At 45.0% G+C, this 22542-nt stretch overlaps 1 protein-coding gene across 1 annotated transcript in view; it reads right to left on the bottom strand.

Moving 5' to 3' along the window:
- Positions 1 to 8944: 8944 nt before the first annotated feature.
- WNT11 (wingless-type MMTV integration site family, member 11) overlaps positions 8945 to 22542 on the bottom strand; it is a 25050-nt gene continuing 11452 nt past the window's right edge. The window contains exons 4-5 of the mRNA XM_009878020.1: positions 21093 to 21385; positions 8945 to 9787 (exon numbers count right to left, since the gene is read on the bottom strand). Coding sequence (XP_009876322.1) covers positions 9613 to 9787; positions 21093 to 21385 — 468 coding nt within the window. The 3' untranslated portion in view covers positions 8945 to 9612. The remainder of the gene's footprint in view (positions 9788 to 21092; positions 21386 to 22542) is intronic.

Here is a 22542-nt window from a genome sequence, read left to right as displayed (position 1 = left end):
AAGAGAAGAAAGAAAGAATTTTGGAGGAAGAGAAGGAGCTCAATTCCTTTCATTGGGAAAGAACAGAGAAGTTTGGGAAGCCCAGACTAAATCATTCACAATGATAACAGGGTGATACCGAGAGCAGTAAAACTAATTTATTGGGTTGAGTTTATCTGATTCCAGGGAAAGTGAGTACTGCTGAGTGCAGCTCTGACTGCGCTTGCATCTGACAAGACACACAGTTCAGATGCAAAATTACATTAAGCAGATGTAGCCCATTAAGAAGCCGAGTCTGAAAATGTACTTTATCCTGTCAAGGCAAATCCTAGTTGAAAACTTCGGGCCTTAAAAAACAACCAAAAAACCTGCAAGATGTTCTATTTTGGGTTTTATTGCTTTAATCTTTTTTTTGTGTCAGTCCTAGTTAAGGGGTGATGATAAATATAAACCCATTTCCACCAGATTTCGAACAGAGCATAACTCCATTACCCAGCCTCAGCCAGAGCCGAGAAAAGTCCCTTCACATGAAACCCAGGAGAACCAGTCCTGGATTCAATTATGATCTTGAATTGGGTGAGGTTGGCCGGATCTTAGAGGCAAATCCCAGGTAAAACATGAATCATATGTTCCTACCCCAGACCAGACTGAAAGGCAGAATAAGAGAGGATGTGCAACGAGTTCATCCCTTGCTCATGCTCATCTGTCATGAAGTCTATGATTCTATGATGCAAGACGATGCTGGGTTAGCTGATGTGCGGGTGTCTTCATCACCATACCCTGAAGCTGTACGAGACGACTCTCAGCCCAGGTGTCTTTTTGTGTGAGAGCGCCCAAAAAAACACAACAATGAAGGATGTAGAGCAAAAGGAAAGCTTGAATGGGACTAGAGATCTGTGGAGTTGCATTTGGTTGTGATAAAAGAGAGTGGGAGTTTTATTGAAGAAAAATATTGGTGAATTCCCAGACCCAATTCTTTTATATCTGTCCTTTATATATGCCCACAGTAAGTGTAAGTCTTGGAAGCATTAGTTGGTCTGGACTGGAGAAGGACAAAATATACAGTAATGTATTAGTCACTGAGGGACTCAGTTCTCACTACTCAATTTAGGTGCCTGAAAGGCACCCTGAATGTTCTTTTTTTTTTTTTTTAATTCTCTATGATTCCTTTATTCTCATGTATTTCATCCAGTACAGAAACCTTTGCGACAAGTAGCAGCAAGATACCAGCAGCAAGAAAGAAGATCAGTCTCATTAGACTGACCAAGATAATTTTGAGGAGAAAAATGATGATGTTGAAAGGATGATCAGGGTAATTTCTATGCAGGAAGATCTTTCATCTTAACTAACTCTCCTAAAGGTAAGCCTTAGGCTATTAAGGCACTTGGGCAATTAACCAGACTACACAGAGTAATGGAAAATATTTTGCAAGGACCAATCCTCTACCAGAAATTCAGTACTTGTGTAAAACACAGTTACTCATTCATTTTGTTCCTTGAAGTTTCTTTGTTTACATTTTGTTATCTAGAATAACCTCTTTAATGGTCGGGTGGAAAAAAAAAAGCTGCTTTGTACCAGAGCAATTAAATATACGAGTCAAGTTCAGGGTCCTTGAGTCTGACATTTGATTGCAACCTCAAAGTGGACAGTGCACTTGAATGGTTCAATTTTCTGCTGAACTCCATGAAATGTAGCTTTCTTAGTTTCCTTGGAATTGTGTGCAAATCCCAAGATAAAAATGTTCCCTCTAACGGAGAGAAGAGGAAAAAGTAAATCTAACCAGCTACCTTTAGGTATTTACAACGCTTGACTTCATTCATGGAGTTTTGTTGTTTTATTTGGAAATGTCTTTAAGCAAATTTGTATAAAATAATAGATGTTAGCTGTAATCATCTCGGGCGTAGGAGTTATACAGGGTCATGCTCTGATGCCAATAATCCAATTATGCTGAACAGCTAATTATCTTGGTTTAGAACAAGAACAAACATCAAAAGAGAAGAACCTTTACACCGAGCATCAGGCTAAGGATAAATCTCATATGAGTTCTGACATCTACTCTGTGGATGTCTACATGAAAAGGGTCACGCTAACTCCCAAAGGACGCAATTCGTCTTATCCTGATCCCCTCTTTGGAGGCACGCCAGGTTTCTAGCACTCCAGAAATATCTTTATTGACAGCGCAGGGAGCTGAGGACAGCTTGCTCCATGATCTGTGCAATGTCAGGGGAGGTGAATTCCTCCTGGAGGAATTCAATCAGTGACTGGGGACTTTTCACTAAGGTCCCATTTAACTCAGAAGCTCTTCTTGGTTGATTCGGGGCTGTAAGGACCAGATCTGAAGGTGTGATGTAGCCTGTATGTGTCCAGGGGAGGTGAATTCCTCCTGGAGGAATTCACTCAGTGACTTGGGACTTTTCACTAAGGTCCTGTTTAGCTCAGAAGCTCTTCTTGGTTGATTCAGGGCTGTAAGGACCAGATCTGAAGGTGTGACGTAGCCTGTATGTGTCAGTGGCAATTAGAAGTGGCTACCAAGAAGATGGAGACTATTTTTACAAGGAGTCACGTCAAAAAGACAAGGGGTGATGGATACATGTTGCTCATGGGGAGATTCCAATTGGACTCCAGAGGAAAATTTTTCACCATGAGAGTAATTAGATATTAGAATAGTCTTCCAAGGGAAGTGATGTTTCCTCAGCTTAAGACAGTTTTAAGGCTCAGATTGACAGGGTTCTGGGCCAGCTCATTTCTTTACCTTAAAGGGCTGGGCTAGATGATCCTTGAGGTCTCTTCCAACCTGGTGTTACTCTGTGATTCTATGATTCTATGATTCTGTGAGGCACGATCAGCCTGATGCCTTTGAAGAGCTCATTTCTAAGTGTCACCCAGTTTGTTGATCCATGACGGACCTGGTAGGGCCATTGGGACTGGTATTGTGAGGTGAAAAACTTGTCCTTGAGCCCTTGCATCACCAGATTTCAGGATTGCAACCCAACTGCTTTAAGGTCAATACTATTTGAAATGCCCTTGGGTGTCCCCTTGATGTTCATCTTCCAGCCCCGATGGGCGCGGGGCCAAGGTCTCTCTGAAGTCTTGTGCAAAGTACTCAGATGGCACCAAGATGCTTCAGACTGCTGAGAGGAGCCCTGCGTCCAGAGAATTAAGTGCAGGGGGGAGGTCAGGGCGAGCCAGTGAGTTGCAGCTGCTTTAAATCAGCCCATTCTTTGCAACTGTCAGCGCGATGCTTTTATGTCACACCGAGGGCTGCTCCTCCAGTGTGCATATTCAAGGACTTACTAACCAGCATTTCTCCTAATGCAGAGATGCTTCCCAGCTCCCACAGCTTGCACGCTGCCTGCACAAGGAAGGAAGCACCTGCAGAGGTGAGCACTGAGGTGGTATTTTAATCTGCCTGAGCCAGATGAGGAGAGAAGCCCTGGACAGAGCAGGAGTTTAGAAAAGAAAACAGTTTTCCTGCCTGAGCTTGGCCCTGGTCAACGTGTGCAGCACTTTGTAAAATTAATTGCACATTGAGCAGGTAGCGGAGTGGAAAGCAGCTGCAGGTGGGGTGTGTTTGCAGAGTTTGCATGCAGCAGAGAAAGGTCTGGATTCTCCTTTTCATGATCAACCTCCTGGACCCGGGGGACATCTGATGTGAAATGGGCCACCGGTTGGTTTTTCTTGGAGATACAATTGATGCTGCTAATGGCTTTTATAAGGATGCAGATTTTAGCATCTCATCCTAAATTTCCAGCTATTTTATAGAAGCATAGAAGAGTTTGGGTTGGAAGGGATCTTAAAGATCATCTGGTTCTAACCTCACTGCTGTGGGTGGGGACACAAATGGGCAGGATAATCCTAAACAGCTGGAAACTGAGCATGAGAAACATCGGTGAAGAAATCCCCCTAAAATGATGGAATTAAAATCTCTCCTCCCAAGTTCAGTGCGAACCTTGAGAAAGCAGCAGTCCTCAAGGATGTTGAAGAGCTGTCAAAAGCTTTGAAAAGTCAAAAACTTTGACTCCTAGAACAAATGAATTCCTGTTTTGTAATTCCTGCACTGGTTTCTTATGTAAGAGTTAGGTGGGCTTGGGTAAGTGCTTGGAGAGGTGCGTAGAATCGTAGAATCATAGAATTGTCAGGGTTGGAAGGGACCGAGCTGTGATTTCCCATCTCTTTCTGAGCTGTACCAGTAGAGAACTGGGGGTTTGTTCTGACCCCCAAACCCTAGAGCTTCAGATAAACATGAGGTCGTGAGCACCCAACTTTACCTGTTTTTATTTTACAGTCCCACCGTTGTTCCAGCCAGGGTTCATCATTCCTCACCGCTGAGCGACGCTACAGACCCGATCTCAGACTGAGTAAATTTGGGGCCCAGCATTAAGAAAATCTGAAAAAGTTCAGATCTCTGTTGGGTTTTAGTTTTCTTTTTTTTTTTTTTTTTAAAAAAAAAGGCTGTGTTTGTCACCAGTTACCACTTAGAGAGATCTGAGCTATCGATAGCTGGCATTTATAGGATTGGATTCTCCAAGGTTTTCAGTGCTCTGGACCCGATCCAGAAAAACACTTATACACATGTTTAGCCTCAAGCATGCGAGCCATCCCCGTTTGAGTTGTCGCTGGGTTGTATGAGTGGGCAGGCACCCAAAGTAACTCAGCTCAAGACGGTTTTGGGGATCCAAAGTTTGTCCCTGCATGGATGGCAGCATAAGAGCATTATGGATCTGTCGGCTTTTTCATCAGCTCCGCGTTCTTTGTAGCATATCCTTTGACATCTCAGCTCCTGGAGTTATACACTGACATGATACCCTCTTCCACCTCTTTATTTTCTTAAGAGAAATTTTGAGGCCATGTGGTTCTGGTGAATGCCTTGAAAAATTCCACTTAGAAGAGGAAAAGAAAACCAACCCTCTACACTAACCCAAAAAGAATCTCTAAAATAAGTCATTTCATCTTTACAACACAGACAAAACACAGTCCACTTACTCTTAAAAAAAAAAAAAAGGCAAATAAAAACGATCCACAATGCATACCATTGTTATTATTTTTATTATTGTTGTTGCTCTTACAATTAGAAAACAAAGCTAATGCTGCTTCCCTGAACAGGGGGTAACTTTTGCTCTAGATGAATAAACCATGGCTCTGTTGAGACATTTAATCAAACTCTGTCTGACTGATGAAACTGCTCCTGAGGGGAAAACAAAACAAAACAAAACATGTTGTACATGTTAAAGTCATTAATCTCAGGAGGATTTGAAGTTTCCTGTTCTTTCTCCCCCTCTCCCAAATCCTGTTTTCTGCTCTGTCTCCCATAGCACAGAGGACTAAGTGCCGGCTCCGATCGGCTCTGGGGAGCGGGGCGATGGTGTTTCACGACTCTCTACCCAAAGCAGGGAAGGTGAATCCTCCGTGGTGGGGCGAGGGTGTCAAGGACAAGCCATCCCAGGGCTGGATTTTCCTCCTGTGCTCTCTGAATACCTCTAGAGCCTCCTCCCAGCATCTTCCCTGAGCGGGTAGCCCGGAGCAAAGCAGCCCAAGCCCAACTCACTTGAAGGATGCTAATGGTTGTCTATAGGGATCTCTTTTCTAGCAGTCCCCTCAGGGACTATTTTATCACTTTCCTGTTAATTATATTCTGATTATTTGCCTCCTTTCCCCACCCATCTTCCCCTCATCAAGGGTTTTTGTAGCTGCACATGAAACACTCGTGGGCTGTCTGCTTCAGCGCGATTAAGACCTTTTCTCATTTGCAAACTAAACTAAACAAATGGATGGGAGTTTTCTGCAATGAATGTCGTTGGACTACCTTAGGGAGAAACCTAAATGATCTAAAGCTAGAAGAAGATGAGGATGAGTGGGGAGAATCAATCAAAAAATTATAAAAAGCTGTCTGGATGCACACAAGGTCTAAGTCCTCAGATTTGCAAATAGCGTGAAGTCCAAACTGTCTTCTTAAGTCACGGATAGTTTTTCAAATTAATAATTGCTACAAAGCCACCAACATAACACTTTTCAAGAGAGCATGCCCTTTTCCCTCAGGGGTAATAGTGTAATATTTTTAAATTAAAGTATTTATGGGAATATATCATCTGTGTTTTCCCAGCTAGTGTAAATCAAAAGAGCTGTGTAGTAGGACATGGAGCAGGGCCAAATTATACCAGCTGTTAGGAACTGGCAGGGCGTGCTATAAGAGAGAGAACTGTAGCATCACCCTACAGAGACGTGCACAATAATTAAAGTCATTTCGTTCAGGAGCTGAAAGACCTCAGTGTTTCAGGCCAAAGCTCTGAAAACTGGTTGCTGAGGGGCCAGGAGAGGGGGGGGAGACTGGTCCATGAAGGTCTTGCCCTGCTGCTAAGGATATATTTTCCTTGCAAAACTGGTTTATGACAAATGGTATCCCAAATATCTTTCAGTCCACATAAGAAAATAGTAGAGCAGCTACATAATAAAATGAAAACAAAACAGAAAGCATCGCCTCCCTCTCATAGAAAGCCATTTTCTGAAAAAAAAAAATTAGAAAATGCCAGTGCATCAGGAGAGAGTTGACCTTAACCTGCTGGGTGAAGCAGAGGTGTGTGACAAGGGAGGATGCGGTTGGTCAGAGCTGAGCGTGACTCTCATCTCAGTAAGATGCATCACCCTGGGCACGTTGCTAATACAGGGTACATCCACTCTGGAGAAGGACCCTGAAACTCAGGATTTATGGAAAAATGTGTAACGGTGCTAATCTGTAGACCAGCAGCCTAGGACATGGGTTTGGGGCCACATGGACTCTTAGCTCAAAAAAGCGGAATTCAAATGAAGCCCTTGATGGATTATCTAGTGCAGCCAGCAGAGATTTTGAGCCTGGATTCCTCAAACTGCAAATCTCCAAATGCTGCAGCTATTTCAGTTCAGCATCTTCGGTTACGGACAGCCATGGGCAGAGGCAGACACAAAAGTTGAGGTACCACCATCATGGCTAAAGGTCTGCCAAGGGGTCATTTCCCACCTGACGGACCTGCAGATGCCTCATAGGCTTACTCACATCCTTCCACCCTCTGCAAAGTTGTGATTACTTCTGACATGAGAAAACCAGCTGAAGAGCACAGGTTTGACACCAGGGGAATGAATTGCAGCTGAAAACAATGCAAATATAGAACATTTCTTCCATCTTGCTATTTTTTTGCACCAAGCAGAAAGACTCAGGACATCAGCAAGGGAGCGAGATAAAGAGTCATTACAGAATAGGATTGAAACGGTAAAATTTTTCTCCGGTCGGAGCATCCCTGCCTTGTCGGCTTCCTCAAAAACTGGAAATAAAAATAAAATTCCTCAAAAGAATGAAAGTAGGCAGTTTCTTTACGTATCAAAGGAAGCCAAACTCTGGCTTTGGAGAGCAGTGGGATTTGTGCCATCAGCCTGTCTGCATGTCAGCCTAAAGACACCCACCGCTCATCACACTGCACTGCAGAGACGTTTTAGTCCACCGGCTTTTATGGGGTGACAATAACACAAACCACTGACAAAATACCAACAGCCTCTTTTTGCCTGCTCATGGCTGGGGGAGGGAAGGAGGTGAAGAGACCAAACCCTTTCCAGCAAAGCAAAAGCAGCCGAGGAGAACAAAACATCTCCAGTTTTGCTCTGTGGCCCACGATGCTTTCCTCCTCCAGCTCCCCAAAGCTGCTCAGAGACATGCCAGAGGCTGTTGCCTCCTTGAGAGCAGTTGTGTGGGGGGAAAAAAAAAAAAAAAAAGGATATGGTGAGGAAGACTGAGGTGTTATGGACATATTCCCCCCTTGAAAGTGCCATTGTCACCCCACATTTATGTAGGAGTGATTTTCTGGCTGCTTACAGCACCTTACTTGGGGAATGGGGTGTCCAAATATGATCTGAAGGACCTCGGAGGCTCTGATGTTTTCTGCTCCTGGAGCAGATGTCCTCCTCCAGCATCACCTTTCCTAACAGGGATGACCATTGCAGAAAAAAAAAAAAAAAAAAAAAAAAAAAAAAAAAAAAAAGAAGAGCACAAAGAGAAGCCAACCTAAGATAAAACCTCCTCAGCACAGCAGCTCCTCTCCACAGGCAGGAACGAGGAGTGAAACACCCACGAGAGGTATTAGTCGATGTTTGTTATTAAGCTCCTCGGGGGCACTGGGATATTTTACCAATGAGAGTGAACACTCATATAAAAAGCAAAATAAGAACTGTGACTCCTCCTTTCTCCGAGTGCTCTGTTTCGTTGTCTTGACTGTATCTTGGCTAATTCTGCTCAAAATGAAGAGGCTGGGAGACAGGGAATAAAGGAACTTATCTATCCCACGCCAGCGAGTGCCTCGAGCCACGCTCTTCTCCTGTCCTTGGGAGGAAAATCACGGTTGCTTTCCAAGTAGGAGAGTGAAACGTAATAATCTAAGATTTTGCTGTTGCACCAGTAACTTCAGCATTTATTTCATACTATTGTTAATGCTCGTTTATAATATAGCGATATATTTACGTAGGAAGTAGAGTAGACGAAAAGCGCGAGATATATCTTATAAATATTTCCGTACGTCTGCATACAAAAAGGAAATATGTACAGCCACAGATAGTGGTTCCTTTCTGCTGCAAAAGGCTGCTGCCTTGCCCAGCCTCACTCCCTACAGCCGGCACCGGACCCACTCCACTCTGCAGTTTCCTAGGGCTGGGTCAATAGTTTTCCTAGGGAAAAAAGGCAGCAGCACATTTCCCTAAGGACTCTACAGCCCAATGTGGCAGAACATTGGTGGTTAAGGGCATCACAACCAAAGGACAAGGGAGAAACAGAGCAAAAGCTGTTTCTTTGATAATTTTTTTTTAATTTTCCCACTGGATTTTGACTTCACTTCCTTATTTTATCCTAACATCTCCACTACTATCTCATGGACAGCAAAAAGTCCTTCTCAGGGTACCCTACTCTCACTGCCTCCGGGATACCAGGGGATTTTTTTTTGCATATTGAATCTGAAACCCCATCCAGACCAGACAAATCAAGGACAGGTTTTCCTGCAGCAGTAACTTCAAAGTCGCAGATCTGCGTAAAAGAAAAGTTAAAACGAGTTGTTCATTTCAGCGTATTGACTGAAGTCTTTCCACTTTTGTCATCTGGAGTGGATGCTTCCCTGCTAAAAATTAAGTCTTTGGCAACAAAGGCAGTTATTGCTGAAAAGTTGTAGTGTTTTCCCTTCTGGGGTGGTCCAAATGCAGAATATGTACCCATGCTAGAAGGCATAGGCAGGTGTGAGCATAATTTTCAAACAGAAGTTGTTTTTCTTCCTGGTGGAAAGTTTCTACTGTTTCTCAGATACTAAGGCACTTGATGACTGGACGTCATTGACAACCATAGGAAATATTTTGGAAGAAATCATCCCAAATGAGGTTTTGTCTTCTCAAAGACATTTTATTGGTGAGGGGGAAAACATCCGTGGGTTTGTTCGAGTTGGGTTTTTTTAAGGGTCTCGGTTTTACTGGTGCGATTGTTTTGGCATGGGTTTTTTTTTCCCCCTCCTACCATCTTTCTTCAAGTCCATGTCCTCACAAGATAAACGACGTCTAGACAGCGAAATGTTTTCTCTGAATAGTGCTGGGGTGCCGCCGGCGTCTCAGCTCCCGGTGGCGGAGAGAGGAGGGTTTTCATTTGCACACGTATCTCTCGACAGTCCTCTCGCACTTTTTACAGGTCACGTAGCAGCACCAGTGGTACTTGCAGTGGCATCGCTCCACCACTTTGTCCATGTAGGGGTTGTAGCCTCTGCCGCAGCACATCAAGTCGCAGCTGTCGCTCCCGTTGGAGGTCTTGTTGCACTGCCTGGAAGAAAGAAAACGTGATCAGTAAGCTTGAATACCTGCAGGGCTTGTTTTCCCAATCATTGCCCTATTGTGGGTGCTGGGACCTGGCATCGCTGCAAGGCACTGGGTGAAGCCACCACGGTTGCACCTCAGCCACAGCAGGGGCATGGCAGGGCTGAGAACACAGCCAAGCAGCCCTCTACACCTCCGAGGGAGGCAGAGATAGAATCACAGAATCATAGAATCGCAGAATCACAGAATCATAGAATCACAGAATCACAAAATCACAGAATCATAGAATCACAGAATTATTAACATTGAAAAAGATCTCTAAGATCATCTAGTACAACCGTCAACCCAATACCACCATGACCACTAAACTATGTCCCAAAGTGCCACGTCTACACTTTTTTTAACACTTCCAGGGACGGGGACTCCATCACTGCCCTGGGAAGCCTGTGCCAATGCCTCACCACTCTTTCAGTAAAGAAATATTTCCTAATATCTAATCTAAGCCTCCCCTGGTGCTACTTGAGGTCATCTCCACTTGCCCTATCATTAGTAACTTGGGAGAGGAGACCAACACCCACCTCACTGCAACCTCCTCTCAGGGACCCTGGAACCTCCTCTCAGGGAGTTACAGAGAGCTGAGGTCTCACCTCAGCTTCCTCTTCTCCAGGCTAAAGAGCTCCAGCTCCCTCAGCTATTCTTCATAAGACATGTTCTCTAGACACCTCACAAGCTTTGTTGCTGTTCTCTGGACCCATTTCAGCACCTCAATGTCTTTCTTATAGTGCCAGGCAGCTTTCCACCCAGGATGCCCAGGATTGCACTTGCAGCAGGCCTTACACAGAATCAAGGCCTTTTCTACTTCTCCGGCTGCCCTGACAGCGTATATGCTGGGGGTGCACAAGGAGTTGAGAGGGGACACAGTTTGGACAGCTGTATTGTCTATTAAACTTATTAATGTATATATAATTAAACTTACATAATACACATATATTATAAACTTATATATTAAACTTATATAATCTATATATCTTATTAATGTACATAAATATTTGAGAAGTGGGTGTCAAGAAGAAAGGGCAGGTCTCTTTTCAGTGGTGTCTAGTAATAGGACAAGGAGTAATGGGTGTAAACTAGAACACAGGAAGTTCCACCTCGTCATGAGGAAAAATTTCTTCACTGTGAGGTGACAGAGCCCTGGCACAGGCTGCCCAGGGAGGGTGTGGAGTCTCCTTCTCTGGAGACATTCAAAACCCACCTGGACGCGTTCCTGTGTGATCTAGTGTAGGTGATCCTGCTCTGGCAGGGGGGCTGGACTAGATGATCTTGTGAGGTCCCTTCCAACCCCTAACATTCTGTGATTCTGTGATTCTGACACTGAAAATAACATTAAACTCCTTTTCTGACTCTCAGTTTGGGCTCAGCGGCGTTAGGGCTGTCTGTGAGGCAAGGCAGGCAGGACCTAGCTCTGGTACAGGCAGACAAGCAAAGCTATCATGATACCTCCACCAAACCAAAAACTCATAGGCCCTGGTGATCTATGTTCCAGGCAGGCTCTAAAGCTGTCTGAAAGGAGCTGGAAGAAGATGATACCCTCAAGAACAAACACCAATGTTTGTCCAACGCTTCCTGACCTGAAAAGTATGGAGGAGGAACACTGCAGCCACAGAGTATTTACACAGGCTCTGTGCCAAGGATCCTGAGCTGAGAAATCTCCTGAGCAGGCTGTTACAGCCACTATCCAGCCCTGCACCTATGAGGGAACTCATAACCCACACTGGCAGGGCTGGACTCGGCACCTTCACCCCACCCTGAGCATCTCCCTGAACGGCAGGAGCAGCCGGGGAGCTGGTCCCATAGTACCCCAAGTCCTGACCCAGGAGCAGGCAGCACGGCAGGCGCACAGTGTAGGATGACAAGTCACCAAATATCACACGGACTGCCACTGCTTGTTTTGCTTCTGCTCTTAATGAAAGCCAGACTCGTCAGGATAAGTTGGCCATTGTGCCGGGTTCTTTTGCTTTGGCCGCTGGCAAGCGGCTGGCTTGAGGTTTTCAGAAGTAACTCATGAATTAGGGAATCTCTTTCATTGATTCATTGATCATGGATGCAAAGCTGTTCTCAAACACCAGCTACCTCATTCTCCTAAAATACTCCAAGCTGCGTCACTGCACAAGAGAGCGCAACAGGCATTGACTTTCTGGATGAGATGAACCACGCTCTAGAGATGCCAATTCTCTGTGGGCGTGAAAGATAGACCAGGGTTGAAGAGTTCATGTGTGATCAGATGCCTGGCTGGACACTAACGCTATAGGGTAATAGATCTCATTATGACATCTCTCCTAAGTCTTATTCTGCACGACTGTTTTGGACAGAAACACTCTCAGGCTGGTTTGGGGCAGGGAAAGGAGAGAGGAGCACGAGTCAGACTCTTGAGCTGAGCACTCCATTAATAGATGAAAACAAATCCATGAGATTTATAGGAATTCCTCATGAGGTAATGCTTGAGGAGAAGTTACGGGATTAATGAGGTGTTGAGGTTTTGTTCTCGTTCTTCCTTTATTTTTTTCTGGCTCAGGCAGGCCTCCTGTTTGTTTTTTCTGAGTCGCATTCCTCCTCAGCTTCAGCGTTTAAAGGCTGCCCCCCTCGGTCCCCCTCATTCGGGAGAGTGTGTAAATATTTACAAACCTTTGAAAGCCTCTACCGAAACCAAAGTCTGCAACCACGCTGAGCTTGTTTGCCCAACGCCGAATCAAAGCCGTTGTTATTGCCCCTACGAGCCGGGGCCCCTCCACCAGGAAACCTCCGAATGACTCTTCATAAATGTATTAGTAAATGCATTAAATATGCAGCACGAAGGTCCAGATATAAGCGTGTTGACATTAGAAAAGAGGAGGGTATGTGACAACCTTACTCAGCTTTACCCGGGGCGGGTGGAAATGTTGTTGCCCGGAGGTTCACCTAAGGAGGATGGGAAATCTGCAGAAGCATGGTGATGGATGTGCAGCGCGCCCGCGCCGCCTCGTGCTGAGAGCTCATCGAAATGGCCAAGAAAAGGAATACAGGTCCACTCTGACTCCAGAATCTCCATGTACAAAGCGCCCTCGACAGTCAAATTTACCTCACTCAAATAGAGGGCAAAGCTCTTCTACCTGCTGGGAGCTGGGAATTTCCCTTTCCTCACATCCACGCCTCAGGTTCCTAGGTGATGCACCTTTCCACAGCTATGCCCAACCCACTCAGCCTGAAATAAAGGAAAAAAACACAACTAAAATCCTATTAAAAAACGCCCAAGCTTCCCTCATGTTTGGATAAAGGCACAGGGACAGTCTGGATAGATGGGCTGAACGGCCAAAACAAAGCTATCGGCTGCATCTTGAACCTAAATCGGCTTCTGGAGAACTTTCCTGACAATGCCACTAACCAGAGCCTTTATCTTCTGTTTTCAAACATAGGCCTGGATGAATCATCTTTATTTTTTCTTTAAACAAGCTGAAAGAGGGGTAGTTTCTCAGTTGTATCTACAAATACAAAAAGCAAATGGAAGAAGACAAAGGAGCCCCAGGACTGGAGTTTACCCACAGAAGCTGCCCCCAAGCATCTGCTTTCAGAGCCCAGGGCTGCAATCTCACCAGGCTCCCCGCTGATGGGTTAAGTTCAATCTCATTTGTTTTGGGCCTGGTCCAGCACGTTTCCAGCAACTCAGAGAAATGCCCTCCTCCTGAGCCTCAGAGAGAAAATACGAAGGAAGGCGATTGCATCTTAACACAACACTGTAACCTCTAGAAGCACTTGGAAGACCGGTGAAAAACGATGCTTCGGTTGTAATCCCAGCCAAGGTCCTGGCTCAGGAACAGGCTTTTACATTGTCACAGTGCTTTTTCCTTCTTTATGCAAGCAGGGAGGAGGTCAGCCTTGCTGACTGGACGAATCCCACTCAATATGCCTGTCCAAAATCTCCCCTCTCCAGCCCTCGCTTGCAGAAATCCTGTGGTACATCGCACAGCCTCACCACGGGGCTGCCTCCTCAGTAGAGATGGTGGAGGACATCCCAGAACTTGTGAAAGTCTTCACAGAATCACAGAACCACAGGTTGGAAGGGAGCTCTAGAGATCCCCCAGTCCAACACCACTGCCAGAGCAGGGTCACCCAGGGCAGCCCCACAGGAACGCGTCCAGGTGGGTTGGAAAGTCTCCAGAGCAGGAGACTCCACACCCTCTCTGGGCAGCCTGGGCCAGGGCTCCGGCACCCGCACAGCCAACAAGTTTCTCCTCAGGTTGAGCTGGAACCTCCTGTGCTCCAGCTTGCACCCGTTGCCCCTTGTCCTGTCACTGGACATCCCTGAGCAGAGCCTGGCTCCATCCTCCTGACACTCCCCCTTTCCATATTTATAAACATTTATGAGGTCACCTCTCAGCCTCCTCTTCTCCAAGCTGCAGAGCCCCAGCTCCCTCAGCCTTTCCTCACAAGGGAGATGTTCCACCCCCTCCATCATCTTTGTGAGCCCGTTGGACTCTCTCCAGCAGTTCCCTGTCTTGCCCCAGATGGAGAGAGGCTAAACCACCTCACAGACACCTCCTGAAGAGATCTTTATTTTAAAACCTATGGGGAAATGCCAGAATTTTGTCATTCACTTCTGTCCCACCAGCAGATATGAGGATGGACTGTTTTGGTTGCCCAACTGGCACCTCAGAGCCAAACTGAGGTTAAATCTTTACTGTTTCACCCACAGCAATGACATACGGTGACAGGGATGGGCTAGGTGTTTCCTGGGACCTCAGTCCTATTGATAAGTGGAAGCTTCTTATGACTGCATAATAAAAGCCATTCTGGGTCACCACAACTCCCTGCTCAGCCCGGTACACCTCCCAATGGCTGTGGGAGATGCTGTTCAAGCAAGAAAACATGAACGTGGCCACTTTCTGTAGCCCTTTTCCTCATCCACCACCAGCACCTGGGCTACTGCATTAGGGATGATAGAAGGTATGTCCTTGCCTGGATATCTCTGTATCCCTTTGTGGGCATCTTGGCTGTGAGTTTGTCTCATCCCTTCCTGCCCTCAGGGAAACCATCTGCCTCCATGAACTCCAGCAACCACCACTCCCAGAAGAGAGCACCGCTGTGTAAAGAAGTAATTTATGTTTTTTCTCTTTTAAGTCAAATTCCTATGCATTTCTTTAGTGCCCCTTGCTCCAGTAACGTCAAGTCATACAGCAGTATATAAAAGAAATAAAGAAAGAGGAAAAAATAATTTAAATCCCCCGGGAGGTGTGTAACACAATGGACATCGCTAAAAATACATCAAAGTGCACAGCTTCATGTAAGATTTTGAGGGCAGAATCTTAACTGCTTTTAAATTGCTTTCTCATCCACAAGGAATGACTAGAGACTGACACTGAACAACCGTAGGGAAGAGAGTTATCAATAGTACATGTCAGCAAGGAGATGTCAAGGGAGATCCTGGAACCAGCCTGTATTTTCATTAATGAGGAATAGAGAGTGAGCTAAAAAAATTATGGATAACGCTGGGGCAAGAGGAGCTGAGAGCATTTTGTGAGAGTGGATTAAAATGCAAAGTAAGCAACATGCTTTGAGAAAGATCCAGATAAACGTGGGAACGTTCCCAGGAGGGTCAGAGGAGCAGTTCAGAAAGTATTAAAAAAGGACGAAGGAACCGATTTAGAGAAGTTTGTAGGAAGAGGAGTCTTCCCATCTATAAAAGGTTATTGCAAAAAGGAGAGAGAAGAAATGTTCTTTATATGCTGAGGAAAAGAGAGCAATAAATCATTACTTTGATTTCAGATTATAAATTGAATTCAGATTAAGAAAAACATAACTCTGAGGGTGGTAAAAACCTGAGGTTGTTTCAGGAAACTGTTTTTAAGACCAGAGTAAACATCTTAGTAGAAGCCTAGGTGGTCTCAGTTTAGTCTTGCTTCTGAAAAATATCTGGCTCTGTGAAAAGTCATTCTCAGCCCCAATATTGCCTAATTCCAACAATGTTTTGATGCAGAGATGTTTAGGAGAGCTGGCTGCAATTTTTTATCCCCTGAATTCACTATCCACTGCAATTTTACTGTGTGAAATTCCTTTTTCTGCCAACAAATTTATTATTCAGAAATCTGTTCAGGAATCTTTATGGTCAAATTCAGGTCTCTGAAAGTGGGAAGAATTCAAACTTCCCCAGGGATTAACTGAGAAAAAAAAAAACAAAATAGAAAATCACAGCTGGCCCAACTACCAAAATGGGCACCAGCTACGAGTCCATTGCCCTGGTAAAGCAGAAATAGCGCTGCAGGTGAGAACAGAGAACTACTATTTTTCTGATTTTCCCCCACTTTAAACTTCTGGGACACTCACTGTGGAGTTATTTGCTTTCCATTGTCCATCATTTGTTGGATCCCCTGAAAAAAGGGTGTCACATCTGGTAACAGTCCCAAAAATTACTAAATCGCACACATAACAACCTACTCAAAGCCGAAGTCCATCAGATTGTTCCTCATTCCCTCACTGGGGAGCAGAAATTAAAAGAGGCTGTAACAAAAAACAAACACCAAAGGCTGTTGTCTGTCCATAACCACCACTCTTCCCCATCTAAATGTGAGTGCTCCTGCTAAGGAATTTCATTGCACACATATTTATAGAATTACAGAATAAATCATAGAATCATAGAATCAATCATAGAATCAGTCACATAATCATAGAATCATAGAATCATAGAATCAATCATAGAAGCAATCACATAATCATAGAATCACAGAATCCTACAATCATAGAATCAATCACAGAATCATAGAATCAATCGTAGAATCAATCATAGAATGCATCAAGTTGGAAGGGACCTTTAAAGGTGATCTAGTCCAACCTCCCTGCAGTGAGCAGAAGAATCTTCCACTGGATCGCAATGCAAGGCACAGTTTCGAGGTGGCAAGTGGTGTCAAGGGCTGCCACTGAACACTGAAAACCACTGCAACCCTTCTTTGCAATGTTTGATAAAGGGTTGGGACCACCAAGAGGTGACCACCAAGAGATGACCACCAGACACCAAGCCTTTGCAGTCACCACCAAGGAGCAGACACCTGCTCAGCTAATTTCATGCAAGCTCCTCTTCGAGAAAACACACCAGCCTAAGACACCTTGGGTGATGCTGTAGACTGGTGTTTTATACAGCAGAAAAGAACGAATATATGAGCAAAGAGCAACCAAAGAGTGGCCACTCCCGTTGCCAAAGTGCAACAGTGCAGCTCGATTTCTGCAGCATAAGGGAGCTCCTTCCCATCTTCGCTTGGCTCTGAGACCGCTCTGGGAAAGATCAGTAATAAACAGCCCAGTTATCTCTGCAAGGCTTCAGGGGCTGGAGGCTTTTCCATGCATGGCAGAATTTCCCTTTCCTTGGATTCCTTAAGGGACCTTAGCCAGCCTTTGAAATACGATACGTTGCACCCTACTGATAAAGAAGGTTAATACTTTTGCTTCTTTTCTCACACACACAAAAAAAAGTCGATTTTATAATCCACTATTATTTATCATTTACTCAAAGCTGATAAGGAATTTTTCAGGCAGGAGAAACTGGACCGCCTTGTGAAAAGACGAGATATATTGTGTTTTTGTACAAGAAAGCTCTGAAATGGGAACATACATGTTTGCTCCCAGTGGTTAACTTGTTTTCTTGAAAATTGTACAATCCATTGGCCGCTCTGCAGACTAGCTCCTTCAGATTTTTCTCCTGACTGTTTTTTATTGGCTATGGAAGTGTAATGGTGGCATATAAGCACACAGAGTTTGGTTGGGGTCGACGAAGGCTGTGGTTGCATTAAGCCTCTTTGCAGGAGCAAAACTTGTCTCCTTCATCTGATTTGGAGCACTTCAAAGAGGCTTCAAATCTCAGGTTCGGGTTCAGCTGAAATTTGACTTTGAAATCTGGATACAACTCAAGGCACTCAAGTGCATGCAGATTTCCAAATCAATTCTAATTTCAACAAACTATGAAAGGCCAAGGTGTCTTAGAAAACATTTCAGTCTTGTTCCGATGAAAACTTTGAAAGCCTTTTCAGCAAAGAGCTCTGAAAGGCTTTTGAGCAACCGGGTGCAGGTTTTCTGGGTGGATTTTCATGTGGTTCCACTACAAGGTTATTAAATTCCCTTCCCTGCCTGAAAAAGGCACAATAAGTCCACATAACGCGAGGGGTAATTAGAGAGATGGAAGTCACCGATTAGATTACCCCTTCCACCCACCTGCCCCTGCAGGATTGTTCCCTGCAGCGTACACTGAAACTCAAGACATTCGAGGTGTTGCAGCTTAACCATCAACCTGCTTCCCGCATGATCTGAGCAAGCACCAGACCTGGAGGAGAGGGAGGGGAGAAAAGACTTTCTCTCCATATGATGCAAAAATAACTTATTTTTTTTCTGGCAGCAATTTGTATTTTTAGTGGGGTCTCCTCCCCTCTGCGCCCCTTTTCAGGGGCAGAAAGTGAGGCTGGAAAGATGCTGGAGATGCCCAGACCGAAGTCTCTTGGACTGCAGTTGTAGGAGTCTGAACTTTAAAACCCTTCGGGCTGATCCCTGCAACCATCTTCATGGCCAGAAAAATATCCGAGGGAATAGGCAGGTGGTGGAAAAAGAGAGGAAACAAACTGAGGGACCACCCCTAAAAATCCCTTTTTGATTGCATTTGCCATAAAAGACCTTAAAAATTAGCCTAGTAGGAAAGAATGGGATATTCCTCCCGCAGAAAATTTTGACATGCACAAGGATAAAACACTAAGATGCCTCTGGGACTTGATTTATAATATAAAAACCTATTTGGGCTGTTTCCATGCAAGCATTTTTACATCTTTGCAGAGTAAGCATGAACCACATTTTTCCCTGCCATCTCTAACAGCATCCCTTTTGTGTTCCCTCTCCCTCATCCTTGTCATTAGGTGCTATCTCTGCAGCCCCACAGCCTGCTGGAACGGAGCCACCACATTTAAAATACATTTAGATGTCCTCTCCCTGAGAGAAAAATTGAGAAGGGAAAAAGGCATCCGTGGGAGAGGGAGGTTTGAGAAGCTCCCCTCCTTTTCCCTGCTGCCCCCAGGAAGAAAGGACAGATCTGCAAACACCTTGTGTGTATTTTCCACTCATTCTCTCTGCTAATTTAATGCAGAAAAGGAGCTGCTATGGCTTGTCATACATGTGCCAATTCTGAGACACCAGGCATCTTATCGAGCTGGATTGTAATGAAAACGAGTGCAACTACTCATGACCTGAAAACCTGGCCTGAGGGGCTCAACACGGGACTATCTCATCCTCCTCCCCTCCCACGGCCATCACCGTTCTGCAGATCCGAGAATACGGAGCATTTCTTGACAGGTTCCTTTTTGAAAGTCATCCCATCCTGCCTTAATATCTCAGTCCTCTAAATCCTCGCTCAATCTCACTTCCCGTGGACCCTCGCCTGGCAGGCTCACAATCACAGCTGTCGCCCCGCTTGGGATAAAGGGATGCCTGCAATACATACTTTCCTATCCTCAGAAGAAGAAGAAGAAGAAAAAAGAGCATCATTCAAGATCTTGACATATTTTTCATCCCTAGCTGGGATAAAAAGGCAAAATCTGCTGTAAGATGAAATTAGATGAAGAAGAAGAAGTGCTTCCCTCCCCCCTTGAAAGGATTTCAGCTCATGGGAAATGTTTTCCTTGGCAAAGCCGTAGTGGATCCAGTTTGGTTTTGACGCAACTTGTTGATTTCACACAGTTCCTATAAAACTAATTTCCAAACAACCTCCACAATTTTTTCATTGCAAAGTGGCGTGGCACAACAAAGAGCTATTTTTTACGACTCAAATTTGTCAAAACCCATACAAATGCACAAAAACCATTGCCTTCACTCAATGGACATTTTCCTTCAAAACCCAGTTTCAACATATGGGTTTGCCCTACAGTCCTCAGTGACTCATAAACATCTTCACTTGCTAATTACTGCTCCACTGCTGGTCTGGCAATGAATGTCAGCCTAGTTTTTCCACCACAAAGCTGCTAGATAAGTGCCATTTTAGAGCAGTTCAGCCGTTGATTCTGGTCCTAATGGAGCATGTAAAACTGTAACTGCCACAGAATATCAGGGGACAAAAAGGACATGCTTGTCTCACTCAACTGTGGTCATCTGCTGATCAGCTCCACCAGGTAAAGGCTGATATGTTGTCTACAGAGTTGTAATTACAGGTTAAATGACCATTGTCAAAGGATGTCTTCTGCAGTGCCTTCACCAAGATTTTGTGTGAATTAAAGGTACTTGAAGAGTATCTTTTCTGCATTTGGGCTATTTGCTTCATTTCCATTTCAGCAAAAGCTTTTCTCCACTGAACCAAAGTGGTCCAAATACCACTATGTCCAGGAAGAGTTAAGATGAAGACACCGAGCAAAAGGGCAGGCACATGCTCCTTGCAGCTTGACTGTCTGAATCTCCACCACCAAGTAACACAAAGAGCAAAGAAGAGTTATGAGAAATATTTGAAGAAAAGCCAAATTAGCAGATAGCAACTAACGAGACAGCTTGAAAACCAGGCACTGCAGCAACCTATCAAAAAAATCTGGAAATTCTGCAAAATCCTGGAAATACAAAATTATTTGCCTGTTGAAGGGTCTGCTGCCCACCTAGAGATGCTCAGCCTGCAGAAACACGGAATTGGTTTGCCTTGGAGGGAATTAAACAAATGAGAAGAGACGGGCACATCTAGTGCCTGTGAAAGGAGGCACCACTGTGCCCAGTGGAGGTCGGGTGTGATGACTTTAAATCACTAATAGTAAAGAGATGAAGAAATTTCTCTGCAGAGACACAAGTACCGATACACCTGGATTTTTAAAATGCAGTGGAAGAAAAATCTGGAAAAAAAAAATCACATTTGTAATTTTCAGAGCTTTTTTAAAGCTGCCCTGGAGCACTGGTCCTAACTAGGTTAATACTTGATGACTTAGAGGAGAGTAACAACTCATCACATCAGTAGTGACTTCAAGAAATGACTCAGAGGGACTCAACACAGCGAAGAACAGCTGCTTGATCATTCCTGTGGAGGTGAGCTCCCTGGTGGACTTCAGAATGTATCTTGTGCCCATTTGTATAATGCAAAAGGTGTCTGCAGCCCTGCCTTGGCCACAGCCACCACTTTAGGCTTGGACATCTGTAGACCATACCCTATGTCAGACATGTCCTTCACCTGCACACATGTGCTACCTCCCTGGTTATCTGTCTCTTATTCATACACGTTCCCCTCTCCCCCTTCCCTCTTTGGGGTTCAGAGCGCAGTCAGCACCCGCTGCAGAAACCCTCACCTGTCCTGGGTCCCGTGCGACCCCACTTTTTCGTTCTTCATGCAGAAATCAGGCGAGCTCTGCAGGTAAATCAGCTCTGTCTCTTTAACCGGCCTGATATCAATATCCTTTGGCACGAGGTATTTGCGTGTGCCCATGGGCCGGTGAACGACCTTGGTGGCTGACAAATACTTGTTTTTGAGGTCCAGTGCAATGTCTCGCAGCTCTTGAAGGCCTTTCCAACAGGTCTTGATAGAACATGACCCAGAAACTCCATGGCACTTACATTTCATTTCAAGAGAGGCTTTCAAGACCTGCAAAAAGGAATGCAGGAGTTGTTAGGAAATGCCCTTCTCTTACCTCAAAACATCCCACAAACTTGCTAAAGAGGGCACTTTCTTAGCAGGAACTTCTGTACAAAGGGACTGCTGCTCCAATTTCTGCACAGTCACTCTAGAGTAGCTACTGTGCAAAGGGAATGAGATCCCAGATCTCCTTGGTGATCACTATCAGCCCAGGACTAATTTCACCAAAGGCACCTTTGCAGCCAGCAGCCAGAGAAGTATTTTGAACTTTGATCAGATATCTACACAGGACTGCATTTCCACCCTCTAAATTCCTAAGGAGCTGAAAATCAAAGCAAATCATTAAAAAAAAAAGGTAATTATCATCCATTCCCGCCTCCAGCAGCTTTGGCTAACAGAGATGTCAAGGCTCTGATGAATTCAGGGCATGCCTATGCTGCCCTTCTGCTGGCCATGAGACCAAAAGAACCTTTTACTTTGGTTCTGCACCCATCTCATTTCTGTGGGACATGGCAGGGCACTGCCAGGAAGGGCAATATGATGTCCCCCCCAAAAAAAATGCACCCGGTGCTATTAAAACAAAAACTCAAGACATTAGGAAAATAAATTTTTTTAAAAAAATAATAATTTAAAAAATACAGTGGGAATAGTAGAGGAAACAGCCCAAGGGAGGAAAGTACAGCATGGTTGTGCTCTGCAAAGGTGAGCTCAGCCTGTAGCTACACCGTAAGCTGCCAATGAGCTCAACATGCTCCAAGTTTTACCCGCCCAAGCACAGGCAACACCTGGAAGGACCAAGTTGTGTGGTGGGACCAGGCTAGAGAACTGCTGCAGCCCCAGAGACGAGCGCAGGGGATCAGCTTTACAGTCCCCCCACCCATTCCTCCAGCCACAGTAGGGATTTGCACCTCGGTTGCACACCGAGCGCAGCACATGGCGAGCATCATCCCTCTGCTGTTAAAGGTGGCTTCTGCCAGATACGGGGAATAATAGCGAGCGAAGCAGTTTGTAGAGGAAAAATCATCCCTCCGGGCTGCAGGGCTGGCTAGGAGGCAGCTGCTGCCAGATGTGTCTAGCAGATGATAAATCCTCCACGCTTACGCAGCGCTTCACCCGCGCGACACCCTTGGCAGAGCACGACAGGACCCATCCCCACCACATCTCCT

The sequence above is a fragment of the Apaloderma vittatum genome, unplaced genomic scaffold, assembly GCF_000703405.1.
Source record: "Apaloderma vittatum isolate BGI_N311 unplaced genomic scaffold, ASM70340v1 scaffold8151, whole genome shotgun sequence".
In the NCBI taxonomy this organism is placed as follows: Eukaryota; Metazoa; Chordata; class Aves; order Trogoniformes; family Trogonidae; genus Apaloderma; species Apaloderma vittatum.
The sequence above is the reverse complement of the archived record's forward strand: the minus strand, read 5'-3'. Positions and strand labels throughout refer to the sequence as shown.